This window comes from Bos mutus, chromosome 20 (assembly GCF_027580195.1).
Source record: "Bos mutus isolate GX-2022 chromosome 20, NWIPB_WYAK_1.1, whole genome shotgun sequence".
NCBI lineage: Eukaryota > Metazoa > Chordata > Mammalia > Artiodactyla > Bovidae > Bos > Bos mutus.
Window position 1 is genome coordinate 41,408,385 of NC_091636.1, and position 14,546 is coordinate 41,422,930.

At 42.5% G+C, this 14,546-nt stretch overlaps 1 protein-coding gene across 1 annotated transcript in view; it reads right to left on the bottom strand.

Annotated features, from left to right (window-relative positions):
- PDZD2 (PDZ domain containing 2) overlaps window positions 1–14,546 on the bottom strand; it is a 412,595-nt gene that overhangs the window by 40,836 nt on the left and 357,213 nt on the right. The window contains 3 exon segments of the mRNA XM_070357681.1: window positions 1,695–1,809; window positions 2,784–2,903; window positions 6,478–6,623. Of these exon segments, the coding sequence (XP_070213782.1) occupies window positions 1,695–1,809; window positions 2,784–2,903; window positions 6,478–6,623 (381 nt within the window).

The window sequence follows — 14,546 nt, forward strand, 5'->3', positions numbered from 1 at the left end:
ACATTCTCTTGACTTAAAGCTAGTTTCCGGCTTTGGATTCCTGTGTTACGTTCTAGTTTTTGGAGTAACAGTTCATCAAAAACACCACAAAGGCGCACAAGCTGAACCCTGCACAGCAGTGTGGTGCAGAAGAGGAACTCCCTTATAACAGAGTGCAGAGTGGCCCATGAACACACATTTTCACCTCGCACGGACAGCCGATCCCAGGAGCACACGGGGTATTCCATTAAAGGAACCCTGTACACAGGATTAAAAAGGCAAGCAGCACCGAACCCATGTGTTATGTGCCTTTTCTGTAAATGCAATTACAGATGTTGCAAAACAAGTGAAATAATCTGTTTAAAAATCACCTGGCATAACCAAGACTCAACTAGGTGAGGTTTTTGGTTTGTTTCCACCTGAGAAAAAGGTAGAAACATTAAAATGATCACTCATGCTCTTAAAAATCTTTAAAGATTACTTAAAAGACAGATCAATTCAACAGGTTCTGATGACCATTCTGATGACCTCTATTTATTGTAAGTGAATACATACGAAAATACAGGATTTAGGAGAAGCAAGTGCTATTAACCTCTCCTATTGATTTTTTCCCTGCCATTTTACCCTATTCTGCTAGCACTGCAGGATGAATTTCAGTCAAGTGAACACATGGCACATCCATTATAAAAATGCTCCGCTAGAATTTTACATTGTTGGGAAATGAGACACAAACACCACCTGGGGGTTAACCCTTCCTCTGAGAAAGAAAGAAAAAATTCTGCCATTAAAATATGAAGCCTGGTCATGGCTTATCATTAGGACACAGACTTCTGGGATCGCTCTGCCTACAAAAAAAAGAGATTCCAATTTATTCCTATCAGTTTAAAAGAAATAAGCTGGTTAAACACAACATAATTGCACCAACTGAACTGAACGGTCACAGCATTTTTGAAGGTAACTAGTAATAGTATGATTCAATCATTCCATGCAGGAAGTATATTAATAAGGAGGAGAAAAAATCAGGATTCACAAACAAGTTCTGGGGATCTAAGGCACAGATTGGTGCATATAGTTAATGAGACTGGGTTATATACTTGAAAATTGCTAAGAAAGATGCTAAATGTTCTCATCACATGCACACACACTAGGTCAATACGTGAGGTGATGGAGGTATTCATTAACATTGTTTGGCAATCATTCTGCAATATGCAAGTGTATAAAGTTATCACGTACACCTTCAATGCACACAGTTATCAATTATATCTCAATAAAGCTGGGAGCAAACAGTGCTTGTCTAGTATGCATAGGTGTGTCAAAAATGGTAGGTGCTATGGGGTTGGTGAAAGATGTTTATGTACTCCAGCCCCAAACAAGAATGCACTGTAAACGCTCAGGAATTTTCAAGGCAATTTCAAAGATCACGGGGACAAGACAGACATTTAAAAACTCAAGCCACTTCTCACATAACGTCTCCTGTAATCCTCACAACAGTTCTTCAAGGTAGGTATTCACATCCCAAGTTTACAACAGAAGAAAGTGAAGCTCAGGTTATGCGAATTGTCCAAGGTCCTGAGTAAGCACTGGATTCAGCCCAAGTCTATCCAACTACCAAGCCCAGAGCCATAGCCACTCAGGCATTTGCTTCACACCTTGCCAGGGGGCAGATTCTCCTAGAATCAGAGCTCACTGAGGACCACCAGAAGGTTCTCTCCTACCTTCTTTAAGTCTTCCATCCTCTGCAGCTGATCCATTTGGGAAAATGGTCTTGACAAAAATCCCCATCTGTCCTCGAATGCAGTCTCGACCTCCAGCAATGCTAAAGCCAAGGCCCTGGACGCAGAAAGATGGGGGTGCAGGTTGTCAGTGCACTTCTTCACTGAGGGCACCCCCCAATGTAGTATTTAACTCAGAGTTGAGTTAAAGTGAAAGTGTTAGTCACTCAGTTGTGTCCGACTCTTTGCAACCCCATGGACTGTAGCCCACCAGGCTCCTCTGTCCATGGGATTCTCCAGGCAAGAATACTGGAGTGGGTTGCCATGCCCTTCTCCAGAGGGTCTATTCTGACCCAAGGATCAAACCTGGGTCTCCTGCATTGCAGTTGGATTCTCTACCATCTGAGCCATGAGGGAAGCCCGTAGAGTTGAGTTAGTAGCTACAAATTCATGTGTTCCCCTCACCATGACCCTCCTCAGATCCACTTGCATTATGCTAGCTATGCATTATATTAAAGGGTGAAAAGTTTTAGGTAAACATTTGAAATTGCTGACATTTTACAATCTTTTGCTCTCCAAAGATGTCAGTTTCACATGGATCAATTAATAGCTCATAGCTATGCAGGTGCCATATCTGTTTTATTCATTTTTGTATAATATCAAATGGATATCAAAATGGCTATTTTGATATTTGTGTAACAAATTATTTGTCATTATTCCTCTTATGATAATGGAAATGCCATGAAATTCATTCAAAAGGATAACAAGGGGGCATTCCTTGAAGCGGCAGGGTCTGATTTTCTTTCAGTAGTGGTACAAGCTGGGGCATTTACCCCCCCCTTGATGGTGCCCTAGCTGCCAGGTGATGACTCCTGAAATCATAAGGGCAAAAAGGGTTTGATGATGTCACCTGCAGGGCCATGGGAAAGGATGCCAGGGTGTCCACTCAAATCTACCCAAAGGCTACTTACTTGATTCTTCTTTATACCTTTTCCCTTACTTTATGTAAAAACAACACTAAAAAGGAATCATTTAAAATATATATACTAGCATTTACCTAGAGAGCAAAACAGTGCACACAAAAGAGCTCACCTTGCCCTTTTCTTTGTACAGCCCAATGATGGAGATGACTGACGGCCGGATGAGTCTCCACGGAGATTCCACCTGAGTTGTGCTTAGTGAGCGAGTGGACTTCTTCACAATGTGGTATTCCTAAAAGTCAGCACATGAGGTCACAGATCGTCTCACTTATCCTGCTGTGGTCCCTGGTATAAAAATATACTCAGATTTGGGAAACCTCAGTTGTCTTTTGTGTTAGATGGCCGTTGGCCTGTGGTCCATACCTGGTCCAGTGGGTTAAATAAAGCTTATTATAAAGCACACTGGAGGAACAGCCCCAACTGTGATGGACTGCCACGTCTTCTTTCCCCACATAAATAACCTAAGCTGCACCTTCCTCGAGCCTACTCCACATATCCTTTTTGCTTTCTGGAGTGGAGTAAGGGACCAGAAACCGAGTGGCCTTGGAGACGTAGAATGAGCATCCTCTGGTCAGGGTCTCCGCTGGAAGTCACCCCTGCCCCCACTCCAAGTTCACAGTCATGGTTAGCAAGTAGCTCATCATTTCAAGCTCAATTCATTCACTCAAAACTCAGCAAGCTTTTGTTTCTTATAAAACCCAAACCGCAAACCCAGACAACTGTTATTCCGTATAAAAAAATCCCTCTGAGAGACTGCAGCAGCTTCAGCTCTGATCCCTCACATTTGGAAAATTAAATACTTTTCCACAAGCCACACTTTCCCTTTCTGGCACGCAGCAGCTCAAAATCTTGATCTCTTTTCCCTTCCCATCACCCACCAAGTCCAGAGGGTGGGTGTAAGCAGTGTGGACCATTCATAATATAAACAAGAGAGTAAATGAATCTATTCCTAAAGCACTGTGACAATCTAGCTCCTTGCTATTCTTTTTAGAATCATACATTTCTTAAATGACATAGATATTCTAGCATAAACAACAAAATCATTTCATGTTTAATATGAGAAAAAAAGACACTAGAAAATAGTCTTTATCCTTAATCAGCATATTCTACATTCGAAGGTAGAAATGAGATCTGCTAATGATATTTTCGTGTTCCTAGCAGCTTAGAACAACTATATCTTGCAGTTTTACATAATATCTGTCCGCTATGTTGGCCTCCCAGCCTCTGATTCATTTAAAAAAAAAGAAAATGATGTTGGCTTGGCAAGGTTACCACCCTTTTACCGAAACTATTATGGAAATACTTTGGCCACCTGATGTGAAGAGGCCACTCATTGTAAAGACCCTGTTGCTGGGAAAGACTGAGGGCAGGAAGAGAAGGGGACAAGAGAGGATGAGACGGTTGGATGGCATTGTTGACTTGATGGACATGAGTCTGAGCAAACTCCGGGAGTTGGTGATGGACAGGGAAGCCTGGCGTGCTGCAGTCTGTGGGGTCACAAAGAGTTGGACACGACTGAGCAACTGAACTACAACAATTATGGAAACAGCCAGGCATAGCCCTCGAATATAGAGGTTCATGTGCAGACTCACAAGGGAACTCTTTCTCTGATCAACAACCTCCAGCAGAGCCTTCTTCCATCTGCCCTGCAGGAATCAGAGGCCAGCAGGCCTCACTCTTGTCCTGAAGAGTTTTAGGGGTCTCACTGCACTTTTACACTTCTGTCATCCCATTTGGCAGCCATGAGCCCACCTGTGGTCATCTATATTTAAATTAAGATATATGAAAATTAAAAATGTATTCCTCAGTCTCTCTAGCCACTTTTCATGTGCTTCAAAGGCACATGTGGCTACCATACTGGGTAGTGTAGACATAAAACATTTCCATCACTGCAGAAAGCTTTATTGGGTAGCTCTAATCTAGACGATACTTTTTAGTGGAGGGAGGATAGGAGAGAGAAAGAGAAAGAGAGGAGGAGAGAGGAAGGGGCTTCCCTATGGCTCAGCAGTAAAGAATCGCTGCCCATGCAGATGTGGGTTCGATCCCTAGATCAGGAAGATCTCCTGGAGTAGAGAATGGCAACCACTTCAATATTCTTGCCTGGGAAATCCCATGGACAGAGGAACCTGGTGGGCTACAGTCTGTGAGGTCACAAAAGACTAGGATGTGACTTAACAACTAATCAACAAAAGTGGAAGGAAGGAAAGAAAGAAAGAAAGGCAAATCCTGGGAGAAAGAGAAAAAGGCAGAAAAAAGAAGCCAGAAAAGAAAGAACAACTCGAAGAGGAAAAAACAGCTTCTTGTTTAAAATCTTGCATTAGCTTGTGTTTCTTGGTTCCTAGAAGCCTGTTCTTTTGTTGCTGTTCAGTCGCCAGATCGTGTTCAACTCTTCATGACCCAGTAGGCTGCAGCACACCAGGCTTCCCTGTCCCTCACCATCTCCTGGACTTTGGAAATAGATCATTTCCGGCCATAAATACAGTCAGGTTTCCTCGTGAGTCAGTTAAGAAGTCAGCACCTTAGTGCTAGACATCCTTGGCCAGGACAACAGTAGACCTGCTTTCATTTTCCGCACTGACCAAAACATTCTGGCAATGTGGCTCTCTGACGGCTTCTTAATCTCCCCGTTGATCCAACTGGATCATGCTGCCCAGGACACACACTTGTCTCCAGACATGGGTTTTAACCAGGCCTCATGCGAGTTTTCTGCTCTGCTTTTTCTCATTGCCCCAAGTTCAGTGGCCCTTGGTGGATTCAGCACAAGACAGCCTAATCAGCAGCGGCCTCTGAAACACGGGCACTTTCTAATTGTATTCAGGTCAGGCCAAACTCTCTGCACAGTGATTCTGGTGTATCGCTTGGAACTAAATACTCAACCTCTTTGGGATTTAGCTACCCTATCCGTAAAAATGTGAGACACCCAAAGCAAGAGCCCAACCCAGATGACCTGAGCTAGGTCTTCTAGAACTCTGATACCTGAGTCTCCATGCACTTAAGGGTATCACAGCTGTCACTCCCTCTGCCCCCCATCTCTGCTTCACTGAGGCCTGGGGACCGGATGCCAGTGACCCCTCTGCGCTCTGGCTGACGGTGCCAGGACTGGAAGAACACTCCACAAGTTCCCAGAGACTGAGCCTGCTCCTGACTTGGTTAGGAGACGTCCACCAGGTATTGACTGGGTTGAGGACGATGAAGTCGAGGGGAGCCCCTGTGCAGGGCTGCGGAGTCCTGAGCTCTGCTGGGGACAGAATATGAACATCCCCACCCCCCTCAGCCCTCTCTGCAGTCTCTTCTGACTTTGGCTGTTGGAGCCGTTACTGTATAAGAGGTAGGATCCAGGCACACACCACAGCCAACCCCGCCACGTATCCACACCCACCTACCCACCAGGCTCTGCCGACACACAACACACCCACGGAACAAGAGACGGTGGTTCACCACAGACCGTGAGGCGCCATTGTCTCCTGGCAATGGAAGTGGCTCTCATTTCCAAAACACACAGTGGAAGAGAATGGAGATTTTGAGATTCAACAAGGGATTTTTTTCCCCCTTCTCTTCTATTTCCAAATATTAAGCTGACTTCTCTCTAGCCTCCCTGGATAGACCTTACTGACTATACTATATCTCTTGTCCTAAATACTTCTGGCCCTCATACACAAACAGGTCTTCAGAACATGAAGCTCCTGCTGGCCTCTGAGAGAATAACAGAAAACCTGGAGACCCATGGTTCAAAACGTGCTCTTCTGCCTGTAGCCAAGTAGCTATGACTGGATAAGAAAGTCAGGGGCTCCACAGTGCTGTGCTACCTGTGACGTGCCCGTCGAGTCCAGGAGCTGGGGAAGGGAATGCTTCCGGCCATCTCGGGAGACCTCTAACATCCTGGCCCGGGGGTCACCATGTCGCACCATCAGTTCATTATATTCTTCAACAGACTCTAGACGGTGTACACCACCTTGAAAAAACAGAGGGAAAAAATGACGAGATATAGAATGAAGAGAATCTTAGGAGCATGTACAGGTATAAACTTGTTGCATTTACACCTACATTCACGGTTGCTCAGATGGTCTGGTGGCCAATACCTGGCTCATCATGTTCTCTTGTCAAGTTCTGCATGAGCTTGGGGTGTGTTGAGGCCGTAATGCCAGACTCTGAAGAAAGTGCTAGTTTTTAAAGTGACCAGTTTGGATAAAGGGTAAGGTATATATTTAATCCAACTAAGATGTAGTAGCTGTGGTTGATAAGGCAATAAGCAATGGTGAGAATGCTGTCAGCGGATGGCTTTTTAGTGATGGAGGAATATCACTTTGTGATTGGTAGTAGACCCTTGCGGTAGATGCTTTTTTTCATGTATAGCAAATGGACATTTAAACAAACTTTTAGTTAAAGTATAACTTACAGAGAAGTGCACAAAACCATTCCATGAAATTTCACAAAATAAACCTGTCAATAACCAACATCCAGACTAAGACATGGACTATCACCAGGTCTCCAAATCCCCTTTTGTGCCACTAAACACTGCTCACCAAGGGCAGCCATTATCCCGACTTCAAACATCATAGATAGTTGTTGTTTAGTTGCTAAGTCATGTCCGACTCCAAATCCCCTTTTGTGCCACTAAACACTGCTCACCAAGGGCAGCCATTATCCCGACTTCAACATCATAGATAGTTGTTGTTTAGTTGCTAAGTCATGTCCGACTCTTGGCTACCCCATGAACTGTAGCCCACCAGGCTCCTCTGTCAATGGGATTTCCCAGGCAAGAATACTGGACTGGGTTGCCCTTTCCTTCTGCAGGGGATCTTTCTGACCCAGGGATCAAACCTGCGAGCTCCTGCTTGGCAGGTGGATTCTTCACCACTGAGCCACCCGGGAGGTCCAACATCACAGATTATTTTTGCCTATTTGATATAAACGAACACATACAACATGTTCATTTTGAATCTGGCTCCTTATTCTCAGTATGTGTGAAATTCCATCGTGTTGTTGCATGCCAATAGATTGTTCACCCCATTTTTGCACACTATTTCATCATATAAACATACCACGATTTATCTATCCATTCTGTTGCTAATGGACATTTGATTTGTTTCCAGTTTCAGACCTAGAATAAGGGTCAGAAAACATTTTTCTGTAAAGGCCAGATAATAAATGTTTTAGGGTTTATGAGTCACAGATGGTCTCAGCACACATTCTTTCATTTTTTTAAGATGCACTAAAAATGTAGAAAGCATTTCTATCTGTGGGCCACACTAATACACTTGTGGGTGGTAGTCTGCGGACCCTGATCTAGAATATACTGTTGGACATTCTGTGCATGTTGTGTCTGTTGGATCTATCTAGAATGAGAGTGGCTGGGTTACAGGCATGCGTTCCCTTTCGCCAAGTGGGATCACCAGGGTGCATTACGGCTTGTTCCTCCACATACTTGTTAGACTTACTAGTGCCAGTCTTTCTAATTTTGACCACTCTGTTAGAGTGGATAATAATGGTATCTCACTGTGGTTTTTAATTTACATTTCACTAAGGACTAATGGAGATCAAATTAAAGGAGATGAAACCAGTCAATCCTAAAAGAAATCAGTCCTAAATATTCATTAGAAGGACTAATGTTGAAGCTGAAGCTCCAATACTTTGGCCACCTGATGTGAAGAGCCAACTCATTAGATAAGACCCTGATGCTGGGAAAGATTGAAGGCAGGAGGAGAAGGGGACAACAGAAGATTAGATGGTTGGATGGCATCGCTGACTCAATGGACATAAGTTTGAGCAAGCTCTGGGAGATGGTGATGGACAGGGAAGCCCGGTGTGCTGCAGTCTTTGGGGTCACAAAGACTTGGACATGACTGAGTGATTGAACAACAAAGGACTAATGAGACTGAGCTTCTTTTCAAATATTCATTGACAGTTTTTCTTTTTTAAGGCCGTAAACAGACTGTTCAAGTCTTTTGCTCTTTTATCCTTTTTTCCTTTTTCAATTGGACTACTAGAAAATTTTGGTTTTTTTTCCTTTGCTCATTCTTTTATTGGGTTTTTCTCTGTTAATTTACAGGAATTTTATTTTTTATTATTAATTTATTTTGGATATGAGTCCTTTGTGGAATCTATGTATTACAAATATATTTTCTGACTTTGATTCTTTCAACTGTATTTTTTGATAAACAAAAGTTCATAATTTTAATGTAGAACAACATATCATATTTTCTCTTTATGGTTGGCACTCCTGTATCTTTTTTAAGGGGCTTCCTTGGTAGCTCCTGCAATGCAGGAGACCCCAGATCGATCAATGAATTGGGAACACCCCCTGGAGAAGGGAACAGCTACCCACTTCAGTATTCTGGCCTGGAGAACTCCAGGGACTGTATAGTCAATGGGGTCACAAACAGTCAAACACGACTGAGCAACTGTCACATCTTGTTTAAGAAATCATTAACGATTTTTAAACACATCTTTATCATACGTAGTTTAGTTACTAAGTCATGTCCATCTCTTTGTGACCCTGTGGACTGCAACACACCAGGCTTCCCTGTCCTTCACCATCTCTTGGAGTTTGCTCAAATTTATGTTCACTGAGTCACTGGCTGAGTCATGACTATCTAAGCATCTCATCCTCGGCTGCCCTCTTCTCCTTTTGCTTTCAATCTTTCCTAACACCAGGGTCTTTTCCAGCGAGTTGGCTCTTCACATCAGGTGGCCAAAGTGTTGGAGCTTCAGCATCAGTTCTTCCAGTGAATACTTTGGGTTGCTTTCCTTTAGGACTGGTTTGATCTCCTTGCAGTTCAAAGGACTCTCAAGAGTCTTCTCCCACACAAGAGTTCAAAAGCATTAATTCTTCAGCACTCAAGCCTTCTTTATGGTCAAACTCTCATATTCATAGATGACTACTGGAAAAACCATAGCTTTGACTAGACGGACCTTTGTCAGCAAAGTGATGTCTTTGCTTTTTAATACACTGTCAGAAGGCAATGGCACCCCACTTCAGTACTCTTGCCTGGAAAACCGCATGGACGGGGGAGCCTGACCCAGGGCTGCAGTCCATGGGGTCACTCAGAGTTGGACACGACTGAGCGACTTCACTTTCACTTTTATGCATTGGAGAAGGAAATGGCAACCCACTCCAGTGTTCTTGCCTAGAGAATCCCAGGGACGGGGGAGCCTGGTGGGGTGCCGTCTATGGGGTCACACAGAGTTGGACACAACTGAAGCGACTTAGCAGCAGCAGCAGCAGATTTGTCATAGCTTTCCTTCCAGGGAGCAAGTATCTTTCAATTTCATGGCAGCAGTGATTTTGGAGCCCAAGAGAATAAATAAAATCTGTTAACTGCTTCTACTTTTTCTCCATCTATTTGCCATGAAGTGATGGGATGGGATGCCATGATCTTTGTTTTTTGACTGTTGAGTTTTAAGCCAGCTTTTCTACTCTCCTCTTTCACCCTCACAAAGGACTCTTTAGTTCCTCTTCACTTTCTACCATTAGTGTGGTATCATCTGCATATTTGAGGTTGTTGATACTTCTCCTGGCAATCTTCACTCCAGCTTGTGATTCATCCAGCCCAGCATTTCACATGATGTACTCTGCATAGGAGTTAAATAAGCAGGGTGACAATATACAGCCTTGACGTACTCCTTTCCCAATTTGGAACCAGTCAGTTGTTCCACGTCTGGTTCTAACTGTTGCTTCTTGATCCTGTACACAGGTGTCTCAGGAGGCAGGTAAGTTGATCTGGTATTCCCATCTCTTTGAGAATTCTCCACAATTTGTTGTGATCCACACAGTCAAAGGATTTAGCATAGTCGGTGAAGCAGAAGTTTATATTGTATACTATTTTAAAATAGGATACTTTAAGGGACTTTATCTAAAAATTTTTATTTATTTAAATTGAAGTACATTTTTACGTATGATATAAATTATACATGTATAATACAGTGTTTAACAATCATTAAAAATTATATTCCATTCATAGTTATTATAAAATATAGGCTATATCCCCTGTATTATACAATATATCCTACATATAAAACTATGTAGTTTACTTTGTACATAATAGCTTCTACCTCTTAATCCACTACTCCCCCCTCCCCTTCCCTCATCTTTCTCCCCAGTGGTAATCACTAGTTTGTTCTCTATTATCTCTAAGTCTGCTTCTTTTTTTTGCTATATTCATCAGTTTGTTGTATTTTTTAGCTTCTACATATAAGTGGTATCATACAGTACTTTCTTCGTCTGTCTGACTGCTTTTACTTAGCTTACTACCCTCCAAGTCCCTCCATGCCGCTGCAAATGGCATCATTTCACACCTTTTTATGGTGGAGTAATATTCCATATATACACAGACAAACACACCACATCTTCCTTATCCGTTCAGCTGTTGATGAACACGCAAGTTGCTCCCATATCTTGCAACTGTAAGTAATGCTGTTGTGAACACTGGGGTGCATGCATCTTTTTGAATTAGTGTATTTAGTGTTTTTTTTTGATACTTCTTTTCCAGAAGTGGAACTGGTGGGTCATATGGTAGTTCTATTTTTAGTTTTATGAGAAACAGCCATACTGTTTTCCATTGTGGCTGTGTCAGTTGACATTCCTACCAACAGTGTATCAGAGTTTAAAGACTTTAATCTTAAATGATGGATCAATTATATTGAATATAGTTACAATCACATTACAATGTTTACATTATGCACCAATATATGTGTATATCCATGTATATGTATGTATATAACTATATACACATACAGATTCTTTGAAATGTCAAATTCTTCTATTTAATATTTTAGTTGATGACTTAAAAAATTTTAATTTATCTAAAAATTTCTCAGGAAGATTTTCATGAAATAAAATCAGATGATTCTGTACTCTTTTAAAAATAATATATTGCTGAGTTTTTAACAATGATGAAAAGCTAGAATGGTGCTGATACAGTTATAATGGACATCACTAAAGGCCTGGTTTTTCAAAAGCTACATATTAACTTTGTGATACAAATTTCAGGTTTTCAAACATCTGAAATTCCTTTGCAATCAAAAGAAAAATTTTCATTTAAAAAGATCACAGACCTAAGGCATTAACATGGATAAATCAAAAAATACCAAAGTTAAAAGGGAACCCTACTGGCAAAAAAGGAGGTATGAAGTAAAGAAAACTCTGGTTAGAATATCAGGAAAAATGTTCCATGAAATCACTTCAGTCACTTTGGAGCCAGACGGGCCAAAATCTTAGTGGAAATGGTTGGAACCTCTTTAGAGAACCTCCTTAATAATTCATGACTTAATAACTCATGGCCAGATTAATCTATCTTGGCATGCTTACTCATATGAACAAGATTTATTAGAAGAAAATTCCTTTTGAGCTGACAGGGAAGCACTTGCCATCAACAGAAGAGAAACCACATACGGTAGTGTCTGTAGATAATATACTGATACGTGAATACCAGAGTGACTCACTTATGAAAATATGAAATAAATATCCAAGTTTACAGGACCCAGAAATTAGGAAGTGATCACATTAAAATCTCCTGTATTCAAATGTTTTTAGACTGAACATATTTCAAAGCACTGAATGAAGAACCAATTCCTTAAGCCTCTTTAACGTGCCTCCAAATTACTTTTCCAGTCTTATCTCCCACTAGCCTGCTTGGTGAATTCATTGCTCCAGCCTGCGAATTCTCAGAGGACAGCATTTGTCCTCCACCTACATCCGTCCCCAAACTGGGGAGCATATAAATATCACTGAAGTTTCCCCCAAGTTTGCCTGTACCATCACCTCCTGTGCCAAGAATCTCCTCCCCCCCTAATCTTTCTGCTGGACTGAATCATGGTTGTGGCTGGATTATTGTATCTTTCAGACAGCTGAGGCAGAAAAACAGTTGCCAAAAACTTCTCTAACCCATTTTTTCCCCCCATTGTCCCAAAATATTTCTCATGCATTTTGTCCCAAGGCTAGACCCTGGTTTTCCTCCTCTTGTGTTCTGCCTAGTCCTGCCTGTGTACTGGCTTTCCTTCATCCTGCCCACTCTGCATGCCTCCCCCAGGCACCACAACTCAGAGAGACCTCAGTCTTCACAACTTTCGTGCATACTTCATCATGACCTGCAACTTGGAATCTTCCCGTCTGAACCCAATCAAGCATCTTCCCCTCTTAAGAGTGGACAATGACAATGATGGATGTGATATTAACCATGACAGTGATGACAGAGGCAGCTACCACGTGGTGAGGGCCTATCGCAGCCACATTTTGGAATGGCAGTGCCATATGCATTCTCTCTACTGGATCTCTCAACAAGGCTGACTTAGAAGGCACTCACATTGATATGCACAATACATGTATATTATAACCCTCATCTTATTGGTGAAAAAGTTGAGACCCAGAGAAATCACCTGCTCCAGGTCACACAGCCAGCAATGGCAGAGCTGGGAACTGAACACAGCTCTTCCTGACTTCGTGCATGTGCTCCTTCTACTATATTTCCTTGTTACGGCCTTGTGAGTCTGCGGAAAATACAGGAAGAGAAGGCGGCTTGCATTTGTGGCAAACAATAGCCAGTTCTGGATTTAGTACTCAGTTGAATGTCCAGCATGGTTTAAATCAATAGTACGAACGTGGAAAGTCATGGATCTGTAAGGTCATCAGCTAGGATCCCCTCCCCACATCATAAACCCCCAGTCTGAGGAATAGGATTCTCTCCATGACCTCCAGGAAGCTGAGAGGTGGTGGGAAGAACTCTGGAGGGCAGACTGAATGAGCGACCTTTGGGATCCCCTTAATTTCTCTGGTCACATCCATAAAATGAGGAATGTGACTACACTGGTTTCAAAGGTCACTGTATTTCCCTAGAACTCTGTGAGCCTTCCCTGGGAATTGTTTATAAGGTACTGATCAGAGAGATGACCCAAAAACCCCCTCCCCTGCCCAAACACACAGGATTTAAATGTATTCCTCACAGGTGATCCTCGGGGCTGAAGGGGAGCTGTTGTTTTCTTCCTGTGAGGACCATCAGCCTGACCTTTCTCTTTGGTCTTACTATCCTCTGGTCATTACACTTTTTGTTGCAAACCCATACCCTAACAGTCATAAATGACACTACCTAATTATTCTGAGTTATAAATACAAAGCAACTCATTTTGTTACTCAGGTTTTCTTGTTTTTAAATGGATGTATATCCTAAATCTGCCACCTTACCTGAGAATAATAGAGGCGGAGGCAATGTGGGCTGGAGATTCTCTTGGTTGGCAGCCATAGACACCGCCCAACCCCTCCACTGATGTGGGCAGCAGAAAGAGGAAACTGACTTACGCGGGGATGGTAACACACCAGGCTTTGTGTGAGGTGCTTCTATGCGTGCTTTTGTTTTGTTTTTATCTGTTCAACCTTTTAAAGTTGGGACTATCTTCTCCTGTTTTAGGTGAGACAGGAAGTTTACGGAGGTTCAATAACTGGCCCAGGGTCACAAGGTAACTCAAGAGCTGATGGGTAAACTTGATTCTGCCAAGCTTCCAAACTCTTGCTTTTCCTGTTAGACTGGATGTCCTTCACAGGTGGGTAGCCAAGGGGTGATTTTTCTATCAGACCAGCAGACACAGTGCTGAGGGCCCAAGCCAATCTTAGGGGTCCACAAAAATGTTTTAATTTCTTTTAAATTCAGGAGGAAAAAAAAATGAACGTAAGAGTAACTAATAGATAATGAATCGAGCTTGTACCTTTATATCAATGCACCCATAAAATATAATTTTTTTTCCCCTCTTGTTTTGTAGAAAAAGCTTGACAAGGTGAAAGTGCCTCAGACATTGTCACAAAAGTCACAATGTGTCCCCACACACAGCCTCTGACTTTCTCTCTCAGGGCCTAGGCCAGCTGCTAGGAAGATGTGCCCAGGAAACA